The sequence below is a fragment of the Vulpes vulpes genome, chromosome 15, assembly GCF_048418805.1.
Source record: "Vulpes vulpes isolate BD-2025 chromosome 15, VulVul3, whole genome shotgun sequence".
In the NCBI taxonomy this organism is placed as follows: domain Eukaryota; kingdom Metazoa; phylum Chordata; class Mammalia; order Carnivora; family Canidae; genus Vulpes; species Vulpes vulpes.
Window position 1 is genome coordinate 85213418 of NC_132794.1, and position 13545 is coordinate 85226962.

At 47.5% G+C, this 13545-nt stretch overlaps 2 protein-coding genes across 3 annotated transcripts in view; one reads left to right on the plus strand and one right to left on the minus strand.

Moving 5' to 3' along the window:
- Positions 1-264: 264 nt before the first annotated feature.
- Positions 265-8219, minus strand: RBP4 (retinol binding protein 4). Its single transcript, XM_072739543.1, has 6 exons — positions 7876-8219; positions 7582-7710; positions 7295-7431; positions 7042-7148; positions 2041-2253; positions 265-550 (listed from the first exon to the last, which is right to left on the minus strand). The coding sequence occupies exons 2-6, from the start codon at positions 7690-7692 to the stop codon at positions 513-515; spliced, it is 606 nt and encodes a 201-aa protein (XP_072595644.1). The 5' UTR covers positions 7693-7710; positions 7876-8219; the 3' UTR covers positions 265-512.
- The window catches only part of PDE6C (phosphodiesterase 6C), a 60122-nt gene continuing 53954 nt past the window's right edge, over positions 7378-13545 (plus strand). For both annotated transcript variants that reach the window (XM_072739538.1, XM_025990806.2), the window contains exon 1: positions 7378-7455. The gene's annotated coding sequence lies outside the window, so the exon portion shown is untranslated. The remainder of the gene's footprint in view (positions 7456-13545) is intronic.

Below are 13545 nucleotides of genomic sequence, written 5' to 3' on the forward strand. Positions count from 1 at the left end.
CCTGGCCTAGCCAAGACACACCTCTTTTGGCCTTGGCAGGCTTTAGGTGAGGCCTTTCTCAGTTAATGGCAAGCCCCCTTTCCAGGAAGTCAGGAGAAGCCACAGTCATTGCTAATGGAGCTGAGGCACAGATCAGGCCAAAAGTTATGAAGAATGGGGAGAGAAGAGCCCCTCCTGGTATACAGAAGCACACCCTACCCAACCACCCACAGAACTTGGCACTTTGACATTGAGGCGGCACAAATAAAAACCCAGATCACAGGAAACAGGTGACTACATTTTAATAAATCAAAGTCTGGAATCCTAAGCTTGAAACAATTCCTTAGAACACTCCAGGAAAAACAGTCATCTGAGTGCAGATTCACTTGTCCCCACAGATATTTTTAGGTGTGCTGAGATTCCATGTTTGCGGAGGGCAGGGGTGCAGAGCAGGGCAAACTAAACCCCTAAGATACGAGACAGTTGAAGGCTGCATGAATTAATGGGACCTTTTCAAATGGAACTCCACGTTGCTACAAAGTGTTTGGTTCTGATCTGCCGTCACAATACCCTGAAATAGAGAAAACAGTCATTGATGACAGGAAGACAGACCCAGTGGTAAATGTACGCAGTGAATATTATGATGGCCTTAGGGCTTGGCTGTATACAAATGTTTCTTGTAAGGTCACAGCTAGATGTGACTGTGATTCATCCCCACCCTCAAGGCTCTTCCTGAAACCCTTTGATTTTCTCTTGTGGGTGAGAGAGGGGCCAAGAGCTTAGGAACTGCTGTATGGAAGTTTTCCTTTAATTGGTCTTAAATTTGCCTCACTGCATTTTGAAGGATCAGGGGCATGTCCTCCTATTTCAGGAAGTGGGGACCAAATCAGCCTGACCTCAGCCACTGTGTGGGTGGTTTTATAGAAACCATGTTCTATAAACCATGAACTATGTATGGTTCTATAAACTATGAACCATGTTCACCATGTTCACCATGTCCTGTGTCCTGTGTCACCAAGTGGTGCCACGGGGCGCTTTGGGGTGGGAGATCTTCAATAATCTGTGTAATCTTTCTTAGTCTGCATTTTCTCATCAGTAGAATGTAGATAATGAGAATCTGTACTCTATAAGGTTCTCTGAGGGTTACGTGGGGGGTAATACAGGTAAATGGTGCAGTGTGGGTCCTGGCTGAGGCGACATCTTCCCCCGGCCCTACATGTAGGCTGCTCCCAGGATAAAGCATCAAAACTTATTTTTTAATGTTTTTTGGTTTGGGTACATATCTATCTGTTTGGTGTTGTGTGGGCTGGCTAGTCAGATGACCAACAGAAAAGTTCAGTTTTGTTCTTTTTCTACATTTTAGCATTACCCTATTTGGATTTTGAAACTCAGTTTCCCGTGGGAGTGGGTGTCATTTCAAAATAGACTGCACACTTTCCTCCAGAACATTATCGGTTTTTAAGTCAAGATCAGACAAAGGTAACATCTATAAAAAGATTCGATGGCTGTTCCAGGGAATCTCAAAAAACACAAGTGAGGAAAACTAGCTAGGCAATTTCACAGTTGTTTAGTTCCATATGAGAAAAAGAGCATTTGTTGAAATGGTTGTGATCTGAACTTGTTATGGTGATGTATCTCTTTACCTTTTTACACTAATGGTCACATTTGCTGCCCCACCCCTCACTGGGGCCACTGAATCCTTAAATAATATGAATGCAGTCAAACGGTTTTGGGGGCAGTGTAGCCAGGGACAAAATCATGTGACCACAGACTGAGCCTAGGGGAGCAGATAAAAAGGAAGAGCCTTTTCTCTGCAGCTTTACTTCATTGAAAGTGCCAGGGTTTTGAAAAGGGGCTTTTTTTTCCTCCTCACCCCTTCTGAAACAGCCCCACAAAAGATCTGGTCAAGAAGGACCCAGCTGGGTCCCCTGGGGCTTCTCAGCCTCCCTGTTTTCTCTCCCATGCAGATGAAATGCATCTCACTGGCAGGCGGGCCCAAATGCATGGCACACCGACCTCTCCGGGAGAGGTGGGGCACCCTACTCCCACCCACCCACTCACCATTGTGAACAATCAGCCTGTACTGCCTGGCCAGGCACAGCTCCTCCTGCCTCTGCCTCACGATCTTTTGTGCCTCCAGGGGAAGGCCATTGGGGTCACGGGAAAACACGAAGGAGTAGCTGTCAGCACAGGTGCCATCGAGGTTCAGGAGGCGGCAGGAATACTGCACGGCATAGGTGTCATAGTCCGTGTCGATGATCCAGTGGTCATCATCTGCAAACCAGAAAGCCACAGAGTCAATGCCTCTCCCTCAGCGGGCTCAGGTGTCAGGGAAATACCAGGCTCAAGAAACCAGTGACTTCCCGAAACTGGTTTCATTTCTCCAGGAAGCAGAAGACTGCCGAGAATTCTGAAGGCTTTCATTCGATTGGGAGAATAAGTAAGGACGTTGTTCTCCTTTATAGAAAAGAATCCTGGAGTCGAGAGGTGATTAGTGGGGGGAAGACCTTGTTCCCTTCAATGATAATCTCTCACCCCGACAACAAATGTGATAGTATCTATCCAAAGAACAACTGGGAATGTGAGCCCATCGAAACCATCAAATAGACCATTTACTGTTGTCTGCTCCACCTATTCTCCAACAATATCTGTGCTTTTGTGGCTGACATCTGACGGCCGCCAGCTTATGTCTCACTGCCCTGCTGTCCCCTGATCCCCTGGAGGACATCACTCTGATGATCTGCTTCACGGCTCTCCTGCTCCACCTTAATTCTGGCTTAGAAGCCAGAACCTGACTCACTTCTCCACCCTGGCAAAAGAGTAGTTTTTGCATTGAGGGTACACATATTCTTTCTTAGAGCTTGTGCTTTTCAGATCTCCCCTGCTAGAGGCAGAGCTGAGCCCTTGAAGAATTCAGATTTCATTTATTCCTTATGCTGGGAGGTAAGCCAGGAAGAAGTATACACAAAGGTGGAATAAATGTCAGCAAAGGCAGAATAAGAAATAACATTAATAAGAATGTATGTTTGAGGGATTTGCCCTGGAGAAACCTCCAGGTTTCTCCAAATTCCTTATACTTGGTAAAAAGTGCCACATCTCTACTTAATTGAACATTCTCATTGACATGGAACCATGGTTAGGACTTTCTGAGCACTTAACTATGTATCAACCACTGTGTAGGCAGTTCCCATGCTTTCTCAATCATTCCTCATGTCTACCCAGAAGTGCACACTGTTATTTCTATTTTACAGATGAGGAAACCCAGGCACAGGAAAACTATATAATTTATCCAAGATCACAAAGAGCAGGACAGAACCAGAGCCCACATGCATAATGTCTACACCACACTGTCTCCACGCAGTAAGTTGAGAGCAGGGACAAGAAACAAAGAGACAAAAAGCCTCTGTGTCTCTATCTCACGCTCAGACCACGAAGCAGGTGATGGTCTCTGTTCTATGTTGGTTCCAGGCAGGAGAAATGCAGAGGAACCCGGGCCCCCCAGGATCAGAGAGCATAAGGGAGGCCTCTTCTGCCCACCCTAAGTCACCTCTTGGATCTGAGAACCCCTGGAGGACCATCAGAGAAGGGGTTCAGCTGCAGGGGACTTGGTTCTGGAGGCCCCAGCTCAGCTCCCTCCAAGCTCTCCAGGAGAAAGAATGAGCCACCACTACCCCTCCCAGGCTTTCCCACAGGAGAGTGTCAGAGGACAGAGCTGGGGATGCCCAGACGCACGACTGCTCAGTTATTCATCAGACAGGCCAGGAACAGAGGCCCTGAGACCGCCTGCTGGCCTCACCCTAACCACAGGCTCCCCTCACAGACTCCTGAGCCTCTGTGCAGAGAGTCCTCCTCCTCTGCAAATGAAGTCATTCCTTCCCTGGTGGTGGGGCTCAGTGTGCCTGTTGGAGGCACCCCAGCAGTCTAACCCTCAGACACACATGCACTCTGTGAAATGTTAACCCTGATTCGTGATCAAGGCAACGATTAGCTCAGCAAATCTGCAGCTTAATTGTATTTTTCCAAGATTGTTGCCAGAAGTGAATTCTGACATAAGAACTAAGTAATTCTCAATGCCTGGTTTTAAGAAAATTGGCCACCACTCTTGACTTTAAAAGAAAGGCCTAACTTGGTTTGGTTTATCTCCAGGCTCCTTTTTAGCTAAATAGTTCAAAGCCGATGAAAAATTTAAATCCTAAGAAACTTTACTAGACTTTCCCTCCTGAGATGTGAGATGGACTGCCCGCCCGCCACTCAAAAGAATGAACTTGGTCCTCTGAACTCCAAATTCTTTGTATTAAATTATCGAGAGCAGTCTCTCCAGCTTCATTGTGCAGAAGGAGCATACCGAAGGACCACAGTAAACCTGCAGACTCAGGGGTCCCACCCCAAGAGTTTCTGATTCAGTAAGTCTAGGTTTGAGCTCTTAATCTACACGTAGGAAGCAACCAGCTGATCTAGATGTAGGTGGTCCAAGGAAGAAACTGAGGTAGACAATCAGGCCTGCATTATTTAGCCCCTTTAGCAGAGGGGCGGACCTCATCTGGAAGACAAAGGAGAATCTTCGTCCAAGACTTTCAGAGAGGCCCAAAATTTTGATGACCAAAGCTAATATTTTCATGAGCGCTTATTATCCATCAGGCTAAGCATTTTTCATGCGTTACCTTAAGTTGTCCTCCCAACAATCTTATGAAATAGCGACTATTCTTTATCCCCATTTCACAGTTAAGGAAATCAAAGTTCAGGGAGGCCAGTCAATGGTGAAACCTGTATTCAACCAAGATTGGTTGATGGTGGCATTCCTTAACCCCTGAGACGTCCTGTTTGCTGCTGGCAGAGCTGGGGCAGAAGGAGGCCAGGACATAGCACGCCCAAAGCTGGGGCAGCAAGCCATGTCGGAGTCGGCTGACATTGCAATGGAATATTCAGCTGTAGAAATTTATTACACCTCATTTTAAAAGAATATAACAACAAATAGAGTATTTGTTTCTGAGTTATTTTCTCTGCAATAAGCAGACCTCGCTTTAAACACATATGCTTAGTAAAATGCAGCAGATGTAGAAGGGGAGAGGCCACTCTCCAAGGCCTCAGACCCTCCTGATCAAGTCAGGGTTTAATGCCAGACCAAGATGAAGGAAGAAAGAAATCGGCACAAGGAAAGAATGCAGAGTTTGTAGAAGCCCCACCCGCCCAATCGCCAAAGCAGGTAAGACATGGGGAGGTAGAAGCCCCAGATCATCCAGGCTGTGGGCTACTTAGAATACGGAGGGACGGAGGGACAGAGGGACGGCTCATGCCCTTTCTCCTGGCCTGGGCAAAGAGGTGTCACTAAGTGACACTAAGTAGCCAGGTGGCCCTGGGCTAATCATTTCTCTAAGAGAGATGTGAGTTTCTTCACCTGTAGAATGAACTGATGGACTCTGCGGGACCTCTCAGCCCATGCCCAGAAGATAAAATATGATTTAGTGCTGGGAGAAGACAAAGCACTAATAATATACACACACAGGACGCACGCCCTGGCACTGCTCTTTCTGTGGGGTAACTCACTGCATCCACACAAGACAACCCCATGGGGCAGGTGCTCTGATCACCTCCTTTGCAGAGGAGGAGACTGAGGCACAGAGAGGATAAGGAACACACTCACGTTCCCACAGGGAGTAGGTCGGGTTAGGATCTGAACTCAGGCATTCTGACCTGAGCCCCGCATGCTCGGCCACCGGCCACCGCACAGCACTGCTTCTTTCTGAAAGGGGACCTCCCGGGGAATTTAATTCTGAGCCTTCCCTATTGCATTCACCCTACTGAATATCTGCAGCCGTCATTCTCAAGATTTCAAAAGTTTGGGTTGTTTTTTTTTCCCCCTCCGATTGAACTCCTGGCTAGAATCTCAATCTATCAGAGGTAAAAGCAAAACTAATCTGGTTTGGTAAGGGGAGGAGGAGATAAGAGGCAAACCCCACTTCCTCATGGGGTGCCCTCCCACCCTTCCTGAATGCACTACCCACAGAACCCAAGTCCTCTCGGGACTGCATCTCAAAATGCAACAGAGCATTGTTTGTTTACATTTACTAAAAATTAGTAATCTTGTACTCCAGTATTGATTTTTGTAACTCATTATCAGAGAGCGTATCTTTCACACCAAATGAATCATTCTAGCAAGTCTTGCCACATTATTTGAAATATTTTTTGCTACTTACCTGGGAGCTAGAACCCCTGGCATGCAAACTTGTATGACCATGGGCAAATCTCTACTTTCTCTTGATCTCAGTTTGTAGGGTTAACTCTCCATCTTTAGGATCCCAGGATAGATCCCCACCTCCTCCCTGGCCTGCATTGTCCTCTGGGTACCAAAGAGATTTCCAGATTTGAAACATAAGAGAAATGGAATAAAAGTAGAAAGGGCATGTAAATGTCGTGGTTCTTATAATCAGCCCAATTTTTAGGATGCTTTTCTGAGAATCTTCAACACCCTGCCCCCATCTGAGTTTCAGTGGTTGGAAGAAGGGAAGAGGTCAGGGCCTCTGACCTTAGCCCAGAATGCTATGTAGCTGGGCTGGCTCAGTATCTCAACCTTTGCAGGTAGGGCACCTGGGAGTGAGCGAACCCTATGCACAAATGCTCCCTATATCCCACGATGAGGGTCTCCCTGCCTCTGCTGGGGTCCCCAAGTAATCAAGCTGTCCCAGGGATTCAGCCCAGTGAAATGGAGGAAATATAAGACCAGGCTGTGAGTGGTGATGTGGGATGGGTCTTGGAGAGGTGGGAAGTCTGAGCATGAAGGGTACATGCCTTGGCACAGTGGCTGCACAGGAAAATGGCAGAAGGAGGTCACCTGACAAGCCCAAAGGTCCTTTTGAGCTTGGGCCAGGTTTTTAGAGCTGAAGGTGAAAGAGGGGAGGGGTGCTCTAGTCCCAACCTCACTTCCCTAACCTCAGGCCTTGCTGAGAATTCCCACCACAGAGAGGCGGTTCTTTCCACGGGTGCCGCTGGAGAAGAAACCCAGCAACTTGGTCAGGTATGACCCCCTCCCTCCCCTGAGGTGGTTCCACTGAACTGACTACTCACTTCCTTTCTGGAGGAAGGACGCTACGCCCCAATACTTCATCTTGAATTTAGCAGGGTCCTCGGTGTCTGTGAAGGTGCCAACCATGTCTGCACACACGTCCCAGTTACTGCAAAAGCCAAGGAGATCCTGAGCCAGGCGGGCATCGGGCTTCCTCCCTCCAGCGCACCCTGATGCTCCCCTCCCTGCCCAGTCTGGGTCCGGGGCTCAGCGGGGGGGTGGGGTGGGGGGTGGGGGGGCAGAGGGGGCTCTGACTTCAAAAGCCGGACTCGGCCCTTGGCCGTGGCGCTCATCCGGCCATTCTCATCCACCGAGAACTCAGCGACGATGTTGTCCTGCAGAAAGAGGCCCTCGGGGTCCTTCTTGGCCATGGCGTACCAGGTCCCGGCGAACTGCGAGGGAGGTGAGCGAGGGAGGTGAGCGTGGGGTCGGGGGCCGGGCCAGCACGGTCCGCCGCCCGCAAGGGAGAGCGCGCGGGGGCGGGGGGCGGGGGGCGGGGGGTGGGGGGGCCGCGGCCACCGGGCCACCCGGCGGATACCTACGCGAGCCTTGTCGAAGTTCTTCTTGACTTGGAAGTTGCTCACGCGGCAGTCGCTCTCCGCCCGGGCGCTGCCCAGCGCCGCCAGCAGCACGAGCGCCCACACCCACTGCATCGTGCCCGGGAGTCCGCCCTGCGGGGACCGCGCCGTGAGCGCCCCGCGCCCCGCGCCCCCGGCCCTGCCCCGCGCCCCGCGCCCCGCGCCCCCGGCCCTGCCCCGCGCCCCCGGCCCTGCCCTGCCCTGCGCGCCCGCCGCCCGCCGCCCGCCGCCCGCCGCCCGCCGCCCGCCGCCGCTCACCACCGGAGCTGCGCGCAAGCCTGGCCGCGGTGTGGGGCGCGTGGAGCCCGGGAGGCAGGCGATCCGCCGGGGCCGCCCGGCCGGCCGCTTTATAGCCGGGGCGGGAGGGGGTCTCGCTTTCGTAACGGCCGGGGTGAAAGACCGAGGGGAGGCGCCGGCCGGCCGGCCAGCACTTGCATAACGCGCCCTGACTCACCGCCGCCCGCCGCCCGCCGCCCGCCGCCCGGGCGCAGGGAGGGTCCGTCCCTGGCGGGAGCCGCGCCCCCGGGGCCGCCGCGGGCGGTGCAGTGGCCCCGCGGGGTGGCCTCGGCCGAGCCCGGCTCCCCACGGCGGCGAGCCGCGGGGACCAGCCTGGCCCGGCCACCCGGCGCTCGTGCCAGCGGCCGCCAGCTGCGGCCCGGGGTGGCCTCGGGTCCGGGGCCTGGCGCGAAGCCCGCGGCCTCCCGGTGATGCTGGCCGGGCTCAGCGCCTCGGAGGGCCAGTCGTGCAGGGCTTTGGGAATTTTTCGGCCAAGTAGTGTTTCACTTTATAAAGGATGTATTTTACTCTCTTTCGGGAGAGTTGTACCTTCTGGGTAAATATTTTTTCTTTAGTTTCAACATCTTTAGAAGCATTAAAACCCTCTCTGTTAAACATTCTCCATAACCCTAATCAGGGCGGGAAATACTCTCGCCCCCTCCGTGGTCGCCTACTTACTCTGTGGCACTTGCTCTAACCACTTGGAAGCGCGTCTGCGGATTGTTTATGATGCAATTTTCTTTCAAAGCCGAGTGGACTTTTGTTTTGTTATCAAGATAGCTAAGGTGTGCTCTGGAGGAGGAGACAAGAGGGGGGAGGTGAACAAAATTCTACAGTCACTGGTCAATGGCGTCAAAATGCTGTGACTAGTTATGTTATTCTGCCTACATGGTGGCACAATTTACTGACCATGATTTTCTCTTAACGTGCAGAGTTAGAGCCCCTCTGATCCATCAAAGTCAGAAGATGCAGCTTCTAACTGAATGAGAGTTCATGGTATGGCAAAGAAATAGGCACCTTCCTGTGACTCTTTGGACATCTACCTGCCTGGGTCTCTGCTTCCACTTGACACCTTTCCCTGCTTCCCGGTTGTGCCTTCAGGGTGTCTGGAGTGCCAATGATGATGCATTTAACTCCTTACTGCCCCAGAGCTAGGAAAGCCCTGTTTCTGGCCAACCAGCTAACTGGTTAGGATGTATAATCCCAAATAGCTCATATAAGAAGAGCTGCTCCTGTCGGGACTATGTGTGGGGATGCGCTGGGGGTAATATCCATGCACCCTATGTGGGAAATGACTTTAGGACATCTTTCTCCTGTCCAGTGCTTGGATCCCTTCCTTAACATTCCAGAGTCCAAAAGGTCTTCCAGCTTCTGATCTGACACCTCCAGTGATGGAGGGAGAGCCTGGCTGAGCCTAATCACCTTTGCAGTTATTATTGCCAGAAAAGTTCTCCCAGTGACCCTATCCCTTTCATCCCTTTCTTCTAGAACATATTCTGGTGGTCCTTGCACATGCTACATGTTGAATAAATATAGGAAATTTCAGTGCATTGTTACGTAGATCTTCTTTTTTTTTTTTAAGATTTTATTTATTTATTCATGAGAGACACAGAGAGAGGCAGAGGGAGAAGCAGGCTCCATGCAGGGAGCCCGACCTGGGACTTGATCCGAGGCTCCAGGATCACACCCTAGGCCGAAGGCAGTGCTAAACCACTGAGCCAACCAGGCTGCCCACATAGATCGTTTTTGCAGCAACTTGTTTGTTCACTTAATTGTTAGACGCATAAAAGGTGCTGTAACTGTTCCTCCTTCTCCCTTTAATGATAAGTCATGAAACTTGGTGTCCCAGATACCAGCAAAGAAAAACAGTTTATTTTGGCATTCTCCCTCGAATTTCTTCATGATTACAAATAGGTGAGTACAGGTCAACTGATGTTTTTGACTTTGGTGCTTTGAAATTTGTCCTCATAAAATAATTTTTCGAATATGCACGTATATATAATATAAACAGGAAAAATGTTCACAGTGATTATCTCTATGTGACAGAATTAAGGACACTTGATTTGTACTTTTTGTACTTTCCAAATTTTCCTACAATGAAACAGTATAATCAGAAAACAGAACAAATATACTCATTGTAAACATCTTTTTCTAGCAATAAGATTATATTTTAAATTACATCTTAATGGATGTAACTTTAACTGTATATAATATTCACAAAAGTTCATTTTCTGCCATGGACATTCATTCATCTTGACATCTGTCCCTTCCCTCAACTTTTCCATGAGATTTATCAAGAGACTTGCACTTACTAGGTGCTCAACTAGTAGATGCTGACTTAATTTGTTTTATTGAAATTAATCGCTTTAGATAAACTTCATAAAATATTTATTTAAAAATATTTGGTCAGAGGTCATTGTTTCTAAAATATAGTTTCTTTGTTGGGTGGGGCGGGGCACTTGGGTGGCTCAGTTGGTTAAGCGCCTGCCTTTGGCTCGTGTTGTGATCCTGGAATCCTGGGGGCAAGCCCCATGTCTCGCTCCCTGCTTCTCCCTCTCCCTCTGCCTCTCCACCCCTGCCCTCCTTTCATGCTTTCTTCCTTGCTCACTCTTTCTCAAATAAATAAATTAAAAATCTTAAAAATACATAATTTCTTGGAATTTAGCACTCATAGCAATGTGGCTAGCTAGTCTTCCGCCAAAAAATTTGCACTCCTCTTCCATGGTGTTGAGCTGTTGAGAAGAGACTTCTCTGCCAGAGGGCACCTCCCCACTTTCTGTAGCTCTGTAAAGCCACATGCCTGAGTCTGGTGGACAGAATGTGGACAACAGTGTGTCACTCCCAGACCGGACTTGTACAAGTTGCCTGTCCAATTATCCCTGCCGGCCCTCTTCTCTCATCTGCCAGCTGGTAGAGCCTCCATCACTCTGGGACCCCACCAGTGACTAACTTTCTGTGTATGAAAAATAAACTTCCATTGGATTAAGCTGCTGAGATTTTGAGGGGCCAACCAGTAACAGAAGCTAGTGCAGCCTTAACAAATAAAGCAACAAGCAAGTCATTAGCTCCTCGGAAACAGGGAAAGATGTTCTACCATAATTGAGAAAAGAGCTGGTGCAAAAACTTTACTTCCTTACCCTCATAAAAATGAAGCATTTAAACCAGCTCCATTTTGTGCAAACTGACATTAACATCCACATCCTGACGGAGAGGCCAAGGAAAATGAAAAGCGAGGAAACTAGGTAGCATTTATCTTCTGACTACATTTAAAAGATGCCAAAATAATTGGTGGGAGAATGAAAAGATTATTTGGCCAACTGTTTCAGGTATAAAGAGTCAAACTAATTTTTTTCAATAAGTTTTTTTCAGGGGCTACAAAGCCATGAGTCAGTGTCCTCAATTTAGGTGAACGTCACATGGATCCCACTGAGTTCTTTCTTTTTTTAAAAAAAAAAAAGATTTTATTTATTTATTCATAAAAGACACAGAGAGGCAGAGACACAGGCAGAGGGAGAAGCAGGCTCCATGCAGGGAGCCTGACATGGGACTTGATCCCAGGACTCCAGGATCACAGCCCCAGCACAAAGGCAGGCACTAAACCGCTGAGCCACCCAGGGATTCTCCACTGAGTCATCTGGTCACACCCATCTATTCGGTGTGCACAGAGATTCCTGTGAGCAGATGTGCAATGTGAAAGAGCCCGTTTGCACTTGGCTGCCAGCATGTGCCTGAAAACCCTTCCTTTAGGGGGTACCTTTCAGTGATGAGCAATGATGGGAGCAGAGAACCTGGCTAAGATGGAACCAAAGAGTGAATACATATAATGACCTGAGGTGCACCCGGTTAATCAAAGACATTGTTAGATTTTTTAAACTGAAGCACCATTGTTGGATGGTGCTTCAACCTCAGGTACATGTGGTTTGACTATTATATAAGCATTGCTTCCTGTAGAAATGGTTGACTGCAGTGGTAAAGATTAGCTAGCAATGAAAGAATTAGGTGTTATGTGTGTTTATTAGTAGGGTAGACCATTGAAAAATGTAAACTTGAAAAAAAAAAGAAAAATGTAAACTTGTTTGAGCAGAAAGTTTAAGGAAGTAACACTATTCTTTGGTACATCTATCAGCTTTTTTTTTTTTTTAAGATTTATTTATTTACTTCAAAGAGAGACAGAGAGTGCAGGGGGAAGGGGAAAAGGAGAGGGAAACCCAAGCAGACATTGAGCTGAGGGCAGAGCCCAGAACCAGAGCCCAAAACTGGGCGAGATCTCATGACCCTGAGAGCATTACTTGAGCTGAAACCAACACTGGGACACCCAACTGACTGCCTGGCCAGGCGCCCCTCTGTTGGCTTTTAAAGAGTTCCTGGAATTTATATTTAACTTTTTAAAATCGGTATTTAATAGCATTTCCTCATATATATGTAAATATATATGTATATATTTTAATTCCTTAAAGGAAATGTCTTTGTATATCCTCCTAGAGTAGCTAGTCTGATGTCTTGTGCACCTCATGGGTACCCTTTTTAATCCAGCCCTATTTAAACTTGCAGTTTGGGGGTAGGTCACTATCACTTACTAGCTATGTCACCTTGAGCCAGTTACTTAATTTCTCTGTGTTTCAATTTCTTGCCTTGAAATACAGACAATAACAGCACCTACCTCATTGAGTTATTGTAAGAATTAAATATGATAATATGTGTAAGGGTCTTAGAAGAGTACCTGGCACAGATTATGTGTTATAATGTTAGTTATTCTTTTAATTACTTTTTTTATTATCAATACCTTGTGGCATATATTTCTAAAAATATTCTGACTAAATGGGATGGAATTTTCACATTGACTTGGTTATTGTTTCAGAGATGTATTTAAATAAATGATCATCAATGTCTGTAATATCATAGAAATATTGACATAAGAATTAAACAGTGAAGTTCAAAAAAGTCAACACATATTGTGTAGTATTAAAAATTCATTCTTGGGATGCCTGGGTGGCTCAGTGGTTGACTGTCTGCCTTCAGCTCAGGGCCTGATCCCCAGTCAGGGGATGGAGTCCCACATCAGGCTCCCTGCATGGAGTCCGCTTCTCCCTCTGCCTCTCTGTCTCTCTCTCTGTCTTTCATGAATAAATAAATATGATCTTTAAAAAAAATAAAACATAAAAAAATAAAAATTCATTCTTAGTCGTCTGTTTGGTAATTGAAAAAAAATATTGTTCTTTTCTTATATTTTTTTTTCAGTGCTTCGGACTGAAATAAGAGACACAGAGATCTTGTCAGCACAAGCCAGAGAGTCTGTAAGGACCATCCCCAGGGAGTAGGACAGTGGAAACAAGGAGACTCAGTCAAAGAGGGAAAGGAGAGAGATTTGTGGGTGTGCTACAGGGCAGGCTTCCAATACTTTCCTTAAAAAAAAAAAAATCTTTGTCCTTATAAAATGTCATGCAGTACACAAAGTAGTCACCAGTGATCCCTCTGTCTTGCTTGCTTTTTCTAACTAAACAATTGCCTACTCCTGTTGACCGTTGCCTAGAATTGGATCTTACATTTGTCCCTTCCTTTTTCATTCCCAGGCAACCTCACTCATAGCCTTTGCAAATAACCTTAAAAACTTTGTTTATGAATGCATGAATTTATTAAATAAATTATGTATGT